General features: G+C 37.3%; 1 protein-coding gene across 4 annotated transcripts in view; it reads left to right on the top strand.

Annotated features, from left to right (window-relative positions):
* zbtb16b (zinc finger and BTB domain containing 16b) overlaps window positions 1-17,554 on the top strand; it is a 50,172-nt gene that overhangs the window by 6,412 nt on the left and 26,206 nt on the right. For all 4 annotated transcript variants that reach the window (XM_043259261.1, XM_043259259.1, XM_043259258.1 and 1 more), the window contains 2 exons: window positions 8,628-8,725; window positions 16,586-16,672. In XM_043259261.1, the coding sequence (XP_043115196.1) occupies window positions 8,628-8,725; window positions 16,586-16,672 (185 nt within the window). The remainder of the gene's footprint in view (window positions 1-8,627; window positions 8,726-16,585; window positions 16,673-17,554) is intronic.

The following is a 17,554-nucleotide window of genomic DNA, read 5'->3' as shown; positions in this document are numbered from 1 at the left end:
ATTCGGAATATGATTTTTTTTTGAAGGATTGTGTGACTTATTTTTACATTTTTTAATTGTAGAAAATCATTTTTTACTGTGTTTTTGATCGAATGAAAAGAGTGAGCAAATTAATGAGCCTCGGTGAGCATACAAACTCCTTTCAAAAACTTCCAAACCCAAACTTTTGAATGATAGTGTATACATAGAGAGCTTCAATGGCAACGAGACTGAAGCACAGAGATAATGAGTGTCTTTCACACACCGGGCTTCAGAGCTCATCTATTGTCTTCTCAACTGTTGCTTCAGGAGATCTTTTGTTTACTCAGCCTCTCCCTTTATCCTCTGGTTAACTACAACAGCAGCTCTAACTACATACCAGTAGTCTCCTGGGAGGACACTGTATATGCTCCTTGTGAACAGGAAGTTTGGAAGACCTGATAGCGATTATTGCAGATAATGTCATTTGTGCAGTTTATGTTATCTGTGTTGAGATCTGTGCTTCTAATAACAGCAAACAAAAAAAAGAAAAGTTATTTTTATTTGGTCTGATTCTTAACAATGAGTTTGTTGGAGTTACCTAATACAGTTTTGTCTAGTCGTGTTTACTTTTGTAATGTTTTTTTTTAACTTGAATAAAACCGGTTAATTTAAATTTTGTACGTTAAACTGCTTATTAAGACATTTTATACTTAGTTACAACAGATACAGTATCTCAGATTTCCTTGTGTAAGATTTAGATTTAAATATATATTTTTGTATATATATTCATTTTCTTGAGAAGCAAAACTAAACCTTACACCAATTTGTTGGATTCCATGCTGAAATTTCTGGAAATGCATGTATTAAATGAACTATCTTATAATAGATTTGTAAAGATAGCTGCGGTGATAGATCATGAATTCACTGAAAGATTAGCATGACATTTATAATGATCCGCAGTGTGGAAAGGGCCAAAGAAAAACACATTGAGCCCATTAATGGATAACCCAGCCTCCGGAGAAGATATGTTTTCAGAGAGCGTTGCCCTGGTCAAGCTTCATTAGCGCTTCAAGCCCTTCCTGTCCCACAAGACTGCGGCCACCCAGTGATCTTTAAACCTCTGTCATCTCCACGGACCTCTGGAATCCAGTTGGTCAAGACTTTAAGCCCTCTAGTATCTTTTCACCCCAAAGCCTGCTATCAGGCAAAGACAGGACTCTTTCAGCCCTTATCGCGGCTATACAGGTCAACTCTTTAGGGTCGGGTCAAACTTCTGACCTTTGACGCCCTGAGGGTGTTTTTTCTTCTCTTTCTCACATTGTTCTCGTGTTCAAACCCTCTTTTGTGCATTTGAGTGTGTGCGCGCCTGTTTTGGTAGCTCTGGCTGTAGCTTTGGGGGTTGGGTAGCTTATTGATCGGCGACTCTGAGATTCAGCTGAAAACAGTGACTTTAGTCACAGTTCCTAAACTCTAGCGTAATATGCCAAAATACAAACAATGCGTCTCAAACCTTTGATCTCGTTGGCTCGGCCACATGTTTTGCTGTCTGTTCACTTGTAACCCAAACTCCTGATCAAAGTAAAAGGTTAGTTTAATCTTTGGATGATGACCGGTAGCCTGCATTTCACACTAATTCCATCCAGTAATGTGGCTCTTGTGCCAGAGCTGTGGTTGGCTCACTTAGAGAAAGAGTCAAAGCTTACATCCAGCCCTTTCCCTTGGAAGTGTTCAGTGGCTGCTTTATTGAAGGATAGAAACGTTCTCATCGTAGTGTAGATAAGATTTGAAGAAAATGCAAATATACACAGACTTTGGGCCAAATTCGTAGTTTTAAAGATGTCCTAAATTAATTATGGTCATTTAATGTAACAACTCCAAAACCAAAACAATTAAGTATTTAAGTTTTTTTTTTTATCTCGCTGTCAATGTTAATGAAAATTTTTAAATTACTTTCAATTCAAGATATCTACCTACCTACCTAGATAGATAGATAGATAGATAGATAGATAGATAGATAGATAGATAGATAGATAGATAGATAGATAGATAGATAGATAGATAGATAGATAGATAGATAGATAGATAGATAGATAGATAGATAGAGAGATAGAATGTAATGTTTGTTGTGTAAAGTTTAGAAAAATATCCAGATAAGTTTAAAGTTTAAAGATTCAGTTTACTATCAAGGCCAATGAGTCAAATCTGAGTGGTTCGTTGCATAACAAAAATGAATGGTTACTGTAGGCTTGCCATGGTACTTGTTTGTGTAGTGTCACACTGACCTTGAGTGAGGCACATAACCTTACCTGGAATCTGAGTTTAATAGAATAATAATATTTGTTGAGAGTTTCAGTGCGAAATTGTAGTAAATCATCCATGGCAACCATCACACTGTTGTTACACTATGTTCCCAGACAACATTTGGCAGCTTTTCCAACCTGCACAACAGCTTTCTAGACAGAACTCTGTGAAATTACCAGCAGCAATCTTTCAATAGAGCCTCAGGGAAACAGTCAGCTGTGAGGATGTACTCGTGCTGTCATAATGACACTGGCCTCGCTCACACAATGCCATCAGGTCATTGAGCATCCGCTGCACGGGTAAATTGAACACTTCCCAATTTGCAGAAGATCTTTCCTGTTTCTCTCTCTAGCCTTGCAAAGAAGAATGTCACCAAACCCGCTACCAAACATTGGTTTAATAATATGCAGCCTGTGAAAAATTTTGCTGATTTATTAGTGGTATTAGGTATTAGGCAAAAAACATAACTAATGTTTACTTTAGCTTTAGCATTAAAACCCTCTAACCCGAAAACAATAACAAAAAACAGGTAAAACAAAAAAAAAGTAAATTAATTTATCTTAGCATAGTAGATTATGCCGTATTTGTACAGACTTTTCTTAGAGTGATATCACAACATCATTTAGCCAGTTTTAGAAATAAATCGACCGTCCTTTAGCAACTTTCTCTGAAAATTAGTTGGCAGCAGTGATTTGCACACAGACAGCAGCACAGGAAGAGCCTCACCGAGGACAGAGATGGCGATTCTTATCACAAATCAATCATTTGCCGTAAATGTGTGCTATTTGGTGTCCGTTTTCATTTTAAAACTTTCCGTGCTCGTGTTTGATTAGTTAATTCACATTTAAGCCGATTCCTTTTTTTAGACTTTGAAGCAGCACCTTTAATGGAACACAGTGACTGAATCCAGCACCTTCAGTTGACACACAGATTACATCCACGCAAGTTACAGTATTAGCTTGCACTGTTACAGAAGGTTGTCTTGTCCAGTTCCATTCACACAGCAATGTTGTGTTTCTTTACTAGTGCATGTATTGTGCATTTTGCTTACAGTAATTCAGTGGAACATGTGGAACATACCAACTATGCAGACTTTGTAGGGGAAACCTAAACGGAACCATTTATTATATACTACAATGAGGGCATCACAAATAGATGAGCTGAAAATAACGTGAAAAATATCGTGTCCCTGCAGCCAAAGGGCCCTTGTTCCAGTGCAGCTCATTGAAGTCTGTGCGTTAATGCCAATACATATTACTTGCACCATGTACTGTTATACCTGCTCACTTAAGTTCCTTCTTAGTACCATTGCACATAAACATGATCATTTGCGTCACAGTTCCAGTTGGTGTATCTTGATAAATGGACATTTGTTTGTGGGTTTGTGTGAAGTGTTTCTGTTTTCCCATTCATGCTTCATACGGTTTTCTCACACTGCTTTGGGGAAGACTTCCTTTAAAGCCGCCTCATTGGTAATTTGGCAGTGCTCTAGTATCCGATTGCACACATCAGCCCCTGAATTGCTCTCTCAGTGGGAAAGGTACTCTAGCAGCTCAGCTCTGGCCTGCCATTAATCAAAGCCACTTCCAGTGGCCCACTCCAGAAACACAAGCGCTTACCCTGTCTCAAACAGACAGCTCGACAATTTGTCTCCTTAGAGAAAGTCGACATTTTAATGCCTGCATTTTAATAGGAATGTATAACAGCGGCCTGTAGAGACAAATGGACCATCATCTTTACAGATTGGTTTTTCTCCTCTAACCTCGTCTGAACAGTTTCGTTCTGGGCAGGTGTACTTAAATCGACCGGAAGATTAAGTTTTAACAAGTTGTGCTTTCAGAGGTTCGATTTCCATGTTTAGAGTCGATTTAACGTTGATCTGACTTCAGCATTATTTAATATTCTTTTGTTACTGTCTGCATCTGCACGTCAGTGTCCAGATACTGGAGCTCAAATTAGACTATTTAAATAATGTAGTGAGTTGTCACGGTATTTTATGTCTGTCTATTTGGGTTTGCTTTGACTATGACAGTTGTTTTGACTGGGATCAAGACGAGCAGTATTGATTTTCCTCTCATTGTTCCATTTACCAGGTATTTCTCCACGCCTCAGATCAGTGTTGTTCAATCTTTCGTGTCTTTCAAGTGGACAGAGGGAATGAGATTAAAGGGAGGTTTCTGAAAGGTGCCCTTGTTACAGAGCAATCAAATTGCTAGAGAGGTTTGATGATACATCCATTAATATTAACTACTCACAATTAACGTTTTTAGATGAAAAGTAGATGTCAAATTGTGTAATATCAGAAGAATTCACATGATAAAATATGCTGCTTGTAGTAGGGACGTGCAAATCTGATTAGTTGGTGGGTTGACTTGTGTACTAATCTCTCTTAAAGAGTTAGTTCAGACAAAAATGAAAACACTCATTATTTGCTTACCTTCACTAAACATACATGACTGACTTTCCTCTTTGGAAAAAATAAACACATTTTGCACAGAAGAAAACAATGTGAAAGAATTTTGGGTGAACATTTACCAGACCGACTAAGACACTTGTTTCCGAAGGATGTTCACACAGAATACATTAAAACAACTGCATTATGTAAAAAAAAACCAAAAAAACAAGCTGTTTTTAAATTAAAAAGATTTGGCGCGAAACACTAAAAAACAACAGTGAGACCTTAAAAAACTGCAAAAGACGTGTACTTGGGGATTTAACAATTAATTACAAAAGAAATATTTTGATGGCTATAAAGGCGATGCTTTAAATTGGATGAAGCAAAGCAAAGCAAACTGCTAGCATGATAAAACCAGAGATTGTCTTACTATAGAGAGATGAGAGGGTCTTTATTGGTCAACTTGGATCACATTATGACAACATTTTACAGTCTTGAAATGATTAAAGTTCAGTCAGAATTGTGCAACACTCCATCGCTGTTCACGGATACCATACACTCTAAAAAAAATGCTGGGTTAAAAACAGCCCAGCTTGGGTTATTTGGCAACTCAGCACTGGGTAAATATTGGACAGAACTCCCTAGATTATTTTGACCCAGCTGGTTGGGTTAAACATTTTTACCTACCATTCTGGGTTGTCCCATCAATTGTTTAAAATTGCTGGATTAAAATGCACTGGAAATGTTAAATCATACATAGAATTACTAAAGGGAACAGCAGTAATCAATAATCAAAAAATGGATATTTATTATTAAGCAAGAACGCCCATTGACAAAATACGAGACAAATATTATGTATTTGGGTAAAAACAGCATGGTTTATCGCATATATTTAATAAAAAAAAGGCACATTTAAAAGAAATAGTGCTAAGTCTTGTCTCCACCGGGGGACCTGCTAACTTTAAACCGGGGCCTTCAACCATACCTGAAAGATGTCCACTCCAAAACCTGCTCAAAAACTAGTACTAGAGAAAATATTTTAACATCAAATTTAATTAAATTCAGTGCTATAACAAATAAAATCAAGTTATGTTATGCAAGGCAAAGACATTTATGTTGCATTGCTTAAAATAATATAATTGATAAATAATATAATCTTAAATTGAATAAAATGTATACAGACTAAGGAAGTTCAAAAGCGGCATATATAAAGCTAAACAAAGGGAATAGATCTAGATGAACGCTCTGGTCAACCTCAACAATCTGCTAGTCGACCATCCAACATCTGCATTAATGCATTACTGCTAAAAAGCTTGGTTTATGCCATGTCATTATTTTAGAGTCTTTTCAAAGAGTAGCCGCGCAATAATATGTAATTTTCGAGCCACAAGGCAGCATTCAGTAAGATAACACTAGCATTTTTCCAGCAAACACACAAATCTGTAGATAACGTCTGTTGGCTGCCGACAGCGGTGCTCAACGTGTCCACTGCGGTTGAGTGGATATTGTTTATGGGAGGCTGGGCTCTGTCAGGCGGTCTATTTCAGACCCTGTGTTGTGGCTGCAAAGGGGGACGACGCAGCAGATGCTACAGATTGTGAAATCCAGCTAACACGCATTCTGTCTGCGCCCTCAACCGAACGGCACACGACCTCAGCAAACATCCTCGGTCAAATAAAACGACCGTATACCTGCGGGTGTTGCCTCTTTGAATTCGAACAGAAAGCTAATTCGCTTGCGTTACTCCGAGTGATCTTCAGCAGAATGTCCTGGAATGAATATTTTACCACGACCGTTGCTGGTGGTGGCGAGTTTGCTTTAATAGCTTTTTTCAAGGTGAAATAATATGCCCCTGTTCGTAATGAGCCCGTGCATGTCTGGCAGCACCCCGGTTGCGGAGCGGTGATAATTAAGGGCTCTATAGCAGGAATAAAGGTTACGTCTGCGGAATTAAAGCCCCTTTATTTTCATTGAATCTGTCAGTTGTGTGCTCGCGTGCTCCGCCACTGCACACAACCGTGATGAGAACGCTCCTGGGACCCTGGATCTGCAAAAATAGCGCGATTTTCCCCTTTATTTTTCTTGTTTTGTTTGCCATGTTTGCCCAGTTTAAAGCCGGTTCGCATCCGCCTGCGGAGCAGGGGCGCTCGACTGCTCTGGTTGACAGCCGCCCTGCTAGGAAATCTGGTTCCGCGCTGGTTCGCTCGACTGCTCGTTGATGCAGTGCACGCGCCGACGGTGCGTCTGTGTGTGTGTGTGGCTGGAATTCACATGAAAGGACTCGGGCGAGAGAAGGGAACAGGAGTGGGCGGGGGACGAGTCGTTGATATGTACAGCGTGACTCAGTTAAACATACCGAACTGCCGGGGTATTTCAGGAGCATTTAATACGTTTTAATTAAAACAAATATTTAGAGCGAGAGGACAGATTAAAAGGACAATCGGCATGTTTGACTTTGACGGGTAGTTTTGGGCCTAGCGTTTGGCTCGTGGCTGTAGCTACTTCATTGAAATGGAGCGTATATATTTGTTCAGGTTCTTTGTGTACCCTTTCTCTGAGGCGTGTTTAATTTTTGATAAAAGGAAGCCATAAATGTTTTCTCTCAAGCCACCAGGTCACTACGTCTGGACGGTAAATATTTCATGGCTCTGCTGGAGCTAGGTCCGTTATGGACGTTGGTTTTGTAGACAAGCTGGTTGCGTTTCTCGAATCCAGGTCTAGGTTTATTTTAAGCATCGGATGATGATGGCATATGCTATTCAGTTCATTAACAGCTTTTGCTGTATTAGGCCTAATTGATTCAGACCCGCTTGATGAATATTTCGAGTGCCTGGAGTCTTTGAAGTATTTGCCCTAAACCTTTCACAGCACCCTGTCGAGAGTATCATCAAAATAAACTATGAGCCACAGACGCGGGCGTGTTTAGAATATCAAGCGTGGATTTACGAAGCTGCATTCCTAAATAAAAATGCTTTCTTAACTTTAAAGGAATAATTCTTTTAACGAAATGCTTGCTTTCTTCCAAGGAGGTGTTTTGGAGAATGTTGCAGGGCTTCATTCGATTCATTCCAGCTGGGGTACACGGTGAATGCAGATCTCATATTTTCCAAAAATGTCAATAAAGCACCATAAAAGTAGTCAATTAGACTCTTGCACTATGTATCATTTGAAACTGGTAGGCACTGAAAATGTCTTCTTGCAACGTAACTATTAGGTCTCTCGTTCATGTGCAAACATATCTAATGATGACATTTTTCCCGTATGTCGCTCGGTATAAGCAGATACTATTTACTTATTTCATATATTATTTAATTGGCCAGACTAATCGATTCTTGGGATTTAAGAATCGATATCGTTCCGTAAAAATGACAATCGATTAATATCGAGATATCTATATTTTTCATCCAGTCCTAATTATTGCCCTTGCAATCTGTTTTCAAAAAATAGCATACACAATACATTCTCATGTGCTGATAAATAAATTTTTTTATAAAACGTGGTTTGATTTTCTGAGTTGTTTAAAAGATTAAGGTTTTTTTTTTACATTTGTGGCACTTTTGAGCATTTTGAACAGCCTGACATAGCAACAATTCAACCAATAGTGTACGTTCGGGGGTGTGGCTAGTTTTGTTTAAACAGTGGCAGATTAGAAGAGTATTAGAAATCTGTTTGAAAACAATCATTATATTCACTATTCCCTTTGGTGGGGTGATGCACAAATGACATATTTTAAGCAAATATATTTTATACTTTAACAAGTGGATATGAATGTACTTGGCTATAGATTATATCTATAAATGATCACCTCATTTAGTGAAATCACCGATGCCTTTTTATCACTGGAAAGCACATATTGCATGTCAAACGACATTAGGGTCAAGAAAATGACCAAACCTGACCCTCTCACTTACTGTGTAGCTATACCGGATCAATCTATCAATATATGTTTAAATATGTGTTTAATCCACAGGAAGTTGCATGGTGGAGTGAAGACCTTTGGCTGTGAGTTCTGTGGAAAGCAGTTCCTGGACAGTTTACGACTGAGGATGCACATGCTGTCTCATTCAGGTAAACCGTCCCATAAATACCATGATCACACACGAATCTAGTCCCGATAAGGAAGGAGGCATAGATTACAGTACCATTGCACGAGGGATACGTGATCGCTGTTGTGCAACAAGTGGCGGCCCCCCGTTGCCCCGTGTTTGTCCACCATGTACCGCACGCTTAACCTGCTGTAACAGATGGAACACTGCACTTCTATTAGTGACGCAGTGTTTGGTTATCCCCGTCTTCCCACTTCCCTCTCCAGTCTCATATGTGTCTCAACTGTTACATTTCAAGCCTGGCAGAGATCCAGCCTGGGCACTTTGCCACATTATTAGTACAGTATGTACAGTGAATCTTGCCAGCTTGTTTTTTTTTTTTTTTTTTTCTCATGATAATGAGGAGGTGTAGGACAGAAACACGCTTAAGGGAGGGGACGGATCCAGTTGTTTATATACATCCAAACCCATAATTAAACGATCATGCTGAAATTATGCTGTTACGTGTTATGTAAGCGTGTGGTATTGTTTCGTGCCGATGTGTGCTATTAACTTCGAACTTTTGTGGTCAGATTTTAGTTATCAAAAGGGTCTGTTGCATAACCGTAGACGTAAAATAAACCAGATGCAGACTGCAAAATGAAGTTTAGTGCTGAGACTCTGTGTTTTGGGCTTATGCTGTCCAGCTGTCATCCTGTTTTTTTATTGTAGCTCCTTTTTAAGATCTTTCCCTTTTAGTCTTTGCTTTACAGAGTGCATTATGTGGTCGACCGACATGGGTTTTTCATAAAAATATATGCAGTGAAAATTCTGCTGTGTGATAAAATTTATTCTAAATTACACATTTGATTATCATTATTAGTAGTAATAGTAGAACTTCTCTTCTTTCTGCACTCTTTGTTACATATATAAAGATTTTATCTTTACTCAAAAAAGGAGAAGATTTCTAAAATATTTAAAAAATCTGTACAGTAGAGTATATAGCGGTTTGTTATGATTGGATAGATGATTTAAAATGCTAAGAAGCATTTTGTCCTTCTTATGAGAGCAGAGAAGGGACATTATTTGGAAAACATGAAGAAATAGCATTGCGACATGTTGCAAGCAGGATTCAAACCTACTTTGTCAGGCCAAGGCACTCTCCTCAGTTTAAGGGATGCTGTGATTGATGCTTATTGAATTCAGTAGTTGCCCACACTAAATTGCGCTTTAGAGGGGAATGTCCTGTTTCAAGTGGAAGGGAAATACACTTAGACTGGCAGCAGGAAGTGTGTGTGTGTGTGTGTGTGTGTTCATCTGTCTGATTAAGTCTGTAGTCGCCTCTCTGGAGGGTTTGTGAAGCCCACCTCACTTGACTTTATCAGCACACGTTTTTGTCAAGATTCTGACAGCTCTCTTTGCCAAATGAACTGAAAAGTCCTCTTTCTTCTATCTCTTGTTCTCCGTCTGCTTCTTTTCTGTGCGTTTATGAAAGCAAAGGGAAGAGATTTATTTATTTTTTTCTCTCCCCTAAATCCAACCCTCCTAATCTGTTATAAATCAATATCATAAACACTGGGAACAATATTCAGTTACTCCCACATTTAATCTGCTCGTAATCCACCGTCGCACCTGTTCACGCACGACACAGCGCAGAAACGCGAGCGAATCTTCATCGCGCGCGCCATTCGGGCTGAAAAGCCCTGTCAAGATGTTTTCTCTTAATGTCTCTTTCTCTTTTTTTCTCCTGTCTTTCTCTCTCTGTCTGGGAGAAGCCCTGCGCTCTGAGCCTGGCGACGCGCCAGCTCTTCCCTCGCACTGATGACATCATCAGCTGCCGGCAGGTCTGGATGTTCTGCCAGCATTCTGGAGCATTTATGATTGCTCGCAGATGTGTGTCCAGGAACATACTGTACCCAAATCCCAAAATTAATCAAACTTGACTGCTCTCCAAGCCACTGCTCTCCAAAATAGAGTGTGCGCTGGGGTGGAGGGAGGACACTGGCGGAGCCCTAAATAAAACAAAAATGCAGAAAGAAAACAGAAATGTTGACTGCGGGCCTTTGGAGGCAGGCTGGAGAGGATGGAGCAGACGTCTGCGCTGAGGTTAAGGGGTTAAGGGGTTACGTCCGAGGGCATGCCCGACGGTACATGCGCCACTATGCCAGGCTCTGACGCTTTGCGTTAACACGGTGTTTCCTTAAATATGTTTGATAAATCTGATAAATACCGCATCCGTATCCTCTGTCCCTCTGGATTTTGGCCTGTCAGACAGTGTTTGTCAGACAAATTTTGGTAGCACTCTAGAATGATAACACTTGTTAACTATTAATTCTGACTTTCCCCTCAATGAATGCTTAATTTGCTGCTTATGAATAATTAGTAGGGTAGTTGTTAAGTTATTGGGTTGGATTAGGGCTATAGAATAAGATCATGTAGAATAGGGCATTAATATGTGCTTTATTAGACTAATAAATGGATAATATTCTAGTAATATGCATATTAATAAAGAACTAATAGGTGTAACAGTATATATATATATATATATATATATATATATATATATATATATTTTTTTTTTTTTTTTTTATACACTGGTAAATTTACATTAAATATAACATTTTTATTTATTGTTTATTAGTATATAGTAATAGTATATTTTTAATTATTAGTATAATTATTAAATTCTTTATTATGCAGAAATACTTAAAAGTGTGACGCCTTTAGATTATATCCAAATTACCTAAATTTTTCTATCTTTTTCAAAATTGTGACTATTTATCTATTTCTGTATATTTATCTATTTTATTACAGTTATTAAGTTGACAGAAACAATGGAGAACAAACACTTCAAAATAAGAGTCCACAAAAACCAACACAGGGGAACATAGACTGAAATCATGACATAAAGACATAAAGTCTCACTCGTTGTAACAGTCCTTAAAGGGGTCATTGGATGCAACAATGCGGTTCTACATGTTTGAAGTGAAATGGTGAAAAAAATACCATATAATGACAAAGATAGACCTAGGTTTTTTTATCTCATAGTGTTTTTCAAATAGTGTTTTACCTTAAACGTCCCCCGAGTGAGCTGGATGTAAGAAGAAACATAGTACTTGTCATTTACTCTGACATCTGATCGCCTGAAGACGCAGTGCATTACCTTTGATTTTGAAGGGAATGCTCCCCCGATGTACCTAAATACATTTATGTTCATGCAAATCATTCATGATCCATTTTCACCTATAGATGAAGTGAGTATAAGGTTTTTTTCTGAATCTTGCAAATCCCCTTTCCTAAAAAAGTGCTCGTTAGCAAGTCACCCCAGGGTAGAGAGAGGCGGGATGAGCAGAGCTCATTACCATTTAAAGGAACGTGACCTAAAACAGTTTGCTCAAAAGAGAGCTGGTTTTTACAGGGTGTTTTACACTACCATTGGGAAACTTTTACTTAAGACCCTAAAGATTCATATGAACTTGTGGAAAATTGGCATTTGATGACCCTTTTAAAATTGTGACACCCTGATAAACTTAAAAAGTTTTAAAAAGTAAAAATTTAGGGCTAAATTTCAAACCAGTTACTGACATATAAAAAAAAAAAAAAATAAAAAAATAAAAAAATAAATAAATAAATAATAAATATATATATATATATATATATATATATATATATATATATATATATATATATATATATATATATATATATATATATATATATATTATGTCAAGACAATTAGCTAAATACATTTTATTTTTATTATTGCTATATATATTATTATTGTTAACGTTTTATTATTATTTATTTGTTATTATTATTATTATATTTGTTGTTTTTATTTATTATTTGTTAATTTTACTCATAGTAACAGTCCTTAAAATTGTGACGTCTTGGCGAACTGACTTTTAATTTGACCAAACGTAGAGCTACATTTTCAACCCAGTTACCAATTTTTTTATGCTTAAAAGTATATGTTAAACTATATATTTACCTATCTTTATGTATTTTATCTAAATACATTTTGGCTATTTCAGTTTGACTTTTAATGTTTATAGCTAGAAAATGAGGTCCCAACAGGTTGAAAACCCCCCCACAAAACTCACAATGAAAAATGCTATAATATTTTTAAACTGACAAATTTATTATTATTATTATTTTCACTCCCTTAGTTCACACTTTTTTCATGGAAAGTGCATTCTGCTTCACCCCCGACCTCTATCAGGTGGCTTTAAACCTCTCGGCCCTGCGAATGTCAGCATACTAATAAATTACCTTTCTTTGTACTTTGTCGCAGAGACTGACAGAAGGCTGTTTTTAACGCTCATTAGACCACACTGCTGAGTTTATATATAGAGCGGCTTTTATATTATGACCTTTGTGCCTCCATTATTTAATGATGTTTTTCACCATGACCTATTATTTGACTACCTCTCTCAAATAAGATAAATAACGTTATTTCAGTGTTGATGTCCAAACACTTACAATTTACGATTGTTAACTTGAGTCTTTTAATTTGCAAATGGGAAAGGGGAAAATAAAAATAAAAATCTAATTCAGTCTTTATAGCGCATAAAAGCCCTAGATCTTCTGGCCCGTCATTGGATTTTGCTGCTTTACATCCCAACGGTTGCCAAGTAGCAGAAGCCCTTGTTTTCTAATGCTCTAATTTGGTATTCAGCACGAGATTGAATCTTATTTTTGTATGCCAGACAAAGTGTTTTGATGGAGGGTGATTGCAGCCAGTCTGGAGGCTGTTTGGGCTGTTTTTCATGGGCAGTACAGTGCACAATGTGCCGCCTGAAACAGAACACAAGCCTATTGAATGTGGGATCTGCTTTGTGGTTTCTAAATGTGTGGCGAGCTTTTGGAAACGTGTGCGAGGAGACGTATGAGCCGGGCAACGTTGCTTCGAAACAGAACAAATTAGATATGCCGAGATGACACACGATTCACAATAAAAGCTGTCTGGGTAGGTCGCTCACTAGATTTTGACACACAACCATCAACCGTAGCCACTATCTTTCACTTATAAGCCAGAAATAAACGGAAAACACTGAGCGTTTTCATTCATGCGCATCAGAAATGTTCTCACAGGCCTAATTTACGCTGGCGCTGATGAGTCACACCATCAAAGTATTTTTTGAGCACGGTTTGTAATGATTCTGTAAATGAGTGCATTTTTAAACTTTAAAGGGCTTTGGTTGCCGTCCAGAAGGAATGAGAAGAAAGTGTATGTGGAAAGAGGCTAATTTTAGGCGCTAGCTGGCTGACTTCACGAAGCTTGTGGGTGCTTTAATGAGTCATAATAAAGCCATTTCAGGCCAGCTGAGTGAAAATAGATACTTGATGAGCCGAAGGTCATTATACATTTGGATTTTATTGATTTTTTTTTTTCCCAGAGTCTGAGGTACGAAGTCTGGAGGAAATGGTAAAATCCATGCTTGCAGAAGCCATAGTTGTAGATGTTGTGTCCAAGCTATGCGTGGTGAACCGATGCGTGGTGCTCACTTCTCTGTTTTGAGGTCTTGTCCCTCATGAATTGTTCAGAAAAAGCAACGTCAGCCGGCCGTTTCTCCCCGTTCGGTGCGTGTGGTTTATCGAGAGTGTTTCTAAAGTGATGGAAACATCCTGGCCTACTTCATAATGGGCCAGCAGCTCCACAGGTGGATATAATACTATTAATAGATGGATTCCCTCAGGCGGCTGATGGCCATCAGAACAGTTATTTAGTCCAGTTATTAAGGATCGCTGGTTGCAACTGGGTTAAATGACTCTTCTCTTTCCGTGCGTGTGCATTTGTACACCTCGTATGTGTGTTTCCATCTGTGCAGGTGATTCATATGTTTAATGATGTCTTAATGGTGTGAATTTTGCATAGCCTATTTTTAGGACCATTAGGATTTTTTTTTTTTTTCGCGTTATGACATTTTTTTCTGGATAATTAAGCAGCCCCCCACCCTTTATCATTATCGTAATTTGAAAAATTATCATTCTCATTAACGTAATTCGAAAAAAACAAACAACGTTACACTATTTAAATTGACGTATACATAATGGTAGTGCATGATGTACAGCCTCCACTTAATAATTTATTGTGCCCAGACAAGGTGATTTTCTGTAATTGGAATCATAATAATGAAAATTACAAACAGATTGAAGAGTAAAATATACATTACGGTAATTAGAATTGAAGGGGAAATAGTGTTTATTGATTTAGTATTATTTATATTTATAAATATGTTTAATTAATTAACTGAATTTATTATGTTGCAAATATATCTGCTCCAAATAAATGCTGCTCTTTTAAATTTACTGTTCACATTGAAGACTAAAATAATGAGATAAATTAAATTTTAAAATGTATATAAAATTATTTAAATTTAAATGTATTTAAATATTTGAAAACATTACTGTTGTTTTAATCAATATAATCACTAATAAATGCAATAAGCGCAGCCTTAGAGAGCATAAGGGACTTCTTTCTATATGTAGTATATATAATACTTTTACATATACGTTTATATATACATACATAAAATGTACTGTCCCCTTTGTCTAGTTGTATATTTTAATGAAACAAAACAGGCTTAATGGACTTTGTGAGATTCACGCTGAAAAAACAGCCTTAGCGTTGATAAATGAATTACGGTTGGTTAAAATCTTCTGCTTTTACAGGAAAATATGAGCCATACCTGCCTGAGGGTCTGTCAACCTGATGTGACCTTTCCTGTTATATGATTATCATTTGTTACTGTTATCTCTATGAACACATCATAAATGGGTATAGTGTGTTGTTTGTAAGAAGAGACTCATTGTACATGTCATAAATCAGTCTGAAGATACAAAGCGCTTTAATATCCTTTAGGACATGTTGCTGTCTGTTCTGCCTCGGCTTATGGTTTACGGTCTTTTATCAAGACAAGACAAGAGAAAGCTGCCAGCTCTCGTAGATAAGAACATCTCTTTGATTCTGTCAAGGGACAGTATTTTACCCCGCTGATGTGTGTTGGGGAAAAATGAATGATGTTTAATGTCATAAACAACTCATACTTTGAAATAACACAATTTCAGCTTTTGGCATTGTTTCTGTTTTCTTTTCAGTCCATGTTTTGGTTTGATTTTCTAAACACGAGCTTTAAAAAAGTAGGTTATATCTGACAGATCCACAATAATGCCCTTGTACTGCTTTCTATCAAGGGCATTGTTTATGGGTTTATAATATAACTTTCTTAGTTCCACATAATAGAGTTGTGACTTTGTTCCTTATGTTAATGTTTTAATTGAAGAAACTTGAGGCATGCTAGATAAACCAGATTTCAGTCATTTCATGTTTTCTTGAGAATTTCTGATGTGAATTACATTTAGATAAGTGAAGGTCAGATTATCAACTATTTAAAAAAAAAAAAATTAAATTAAGATATTAGATGAGAATCTTGGCAACTAACTGAAATACTTTTGACTGAAATACGTTTGCCACAATAAAAAATATTAATAAATACTCGAATAATAATAATAATAATAATAATTATAATAATAATAATAATTATTATTATTATTATTATTATTATTATTATTATTATTATTATTATTATTATTATAATTTTCATTGATTTCAGTAATTGTACATCAACAAAGGGATTCTTTAAGTTCAATTTTTTCATCAAATATTTGTACTTAATTTATATTTACACACACACACACACACACACACACACACAGAGTATATGCAGGCACACATACACACACACACTAAAATGACTCTAAAATGATCTACTAATAATACTAAACACTAATAATAATAATAATAATAGTAATAATTCTAACCATAAAACTACAATAGCTGTTTCCAATTAAGAAGTCAGTCATCTGGTATTTACTTTTATTGTACTCTTCTATCTTCCAGCTGGATCGAAAGCACTAGTATGTGATCAATGCGGCGCTCAGTTTTCCAAGGAAGACGCCCTGGAAGCCCATCGACAGACTCACACAGGTAGGAAGGACCCTTCTCGCCTCATCTAACCGCAAACCACTTCACTAAATCACCCTAGTTAACCACAGTGGAAAAAAACAACAGTAAAGTGGACATGCGTCATGCATGTACCAGTAGCAATCACGCTTATGACCCTATCAAAACTCACATTCTGATGGTCTTCTATAATTCAGCAGGGAAGGTTTCGGTGCCCTCTAAAATTTCAGCCAATAATATGTGCTGTTACAGGGCAGGGCGGCACAACGCTTTGGCACAGCAGCAGTGCCATGTTTCACCAATCTCCATCACTTTGTCTAAACATGGCACGTACATTTGTTAGAGCGACTGTACTGAGTTACCAGAGCCTGTGAGTCATCGGCGCTCTGGCACGATCATTAACACGCCAACAGCGCTCAGCTGCCACCCTCCTGTCAAATATTCATATTTACTGACATCTGATGACTGCAAGGTTGGGTTTCAGTGGTACTAAAGACATTTTAATAATCATATTTTGGGTGAGGTAAATAGTATGCTCTGATAGGGGTTGACACGGGATGAAGTATTGAGTGTAAACTTGTTTTTGTTGCTGCATACCTGAGTGTGCTCTGTCAGGACACATTGAAGCATGTACGTAGGCGTTCAACTGTAGTCTAATGAAAATGAAAATTCTGTCATTGTTTACTTAACCTGCTGGTTTTTTTTATGTGTTATGTTACAAGTCTTCAGAAGCCATGCGATAGCTTTGTGTGAGGGAACAGCCAGAAATGATCCAAGTCATCTTCCCCTCCAGTGAGCTGTTACCTCGAGAAGCACTGCAACTGGATCTTTGATTCAGCGAGTTGAATTTGAGAGCTGGATGAAATGAACAAATCATTCTTTTCATCCGGTTTCAATGAAATGGCT

This window comes from Puntigrus tetrazona, chromosome 15 (genome assembly GCF_018831695.1).
Source record: "Puntigrus tetrazona isolate hp1 chromosome 15, ASM1883169v1, whole genome shotgun sequence".
Classification (NCBI taxonomy): domain Eukaryota; kingdom Metazoa; phylum Chordata; class Actinopteri; order Cypriniformes; family Cyprinidae; genus Puntigrus; species Puntigrus tetrazona.
The sequence above is the reverse complement of the archived record's forward strand: the minus strand, read 5'-3'. Positions and strand labels throughout refer to the sequence as shown.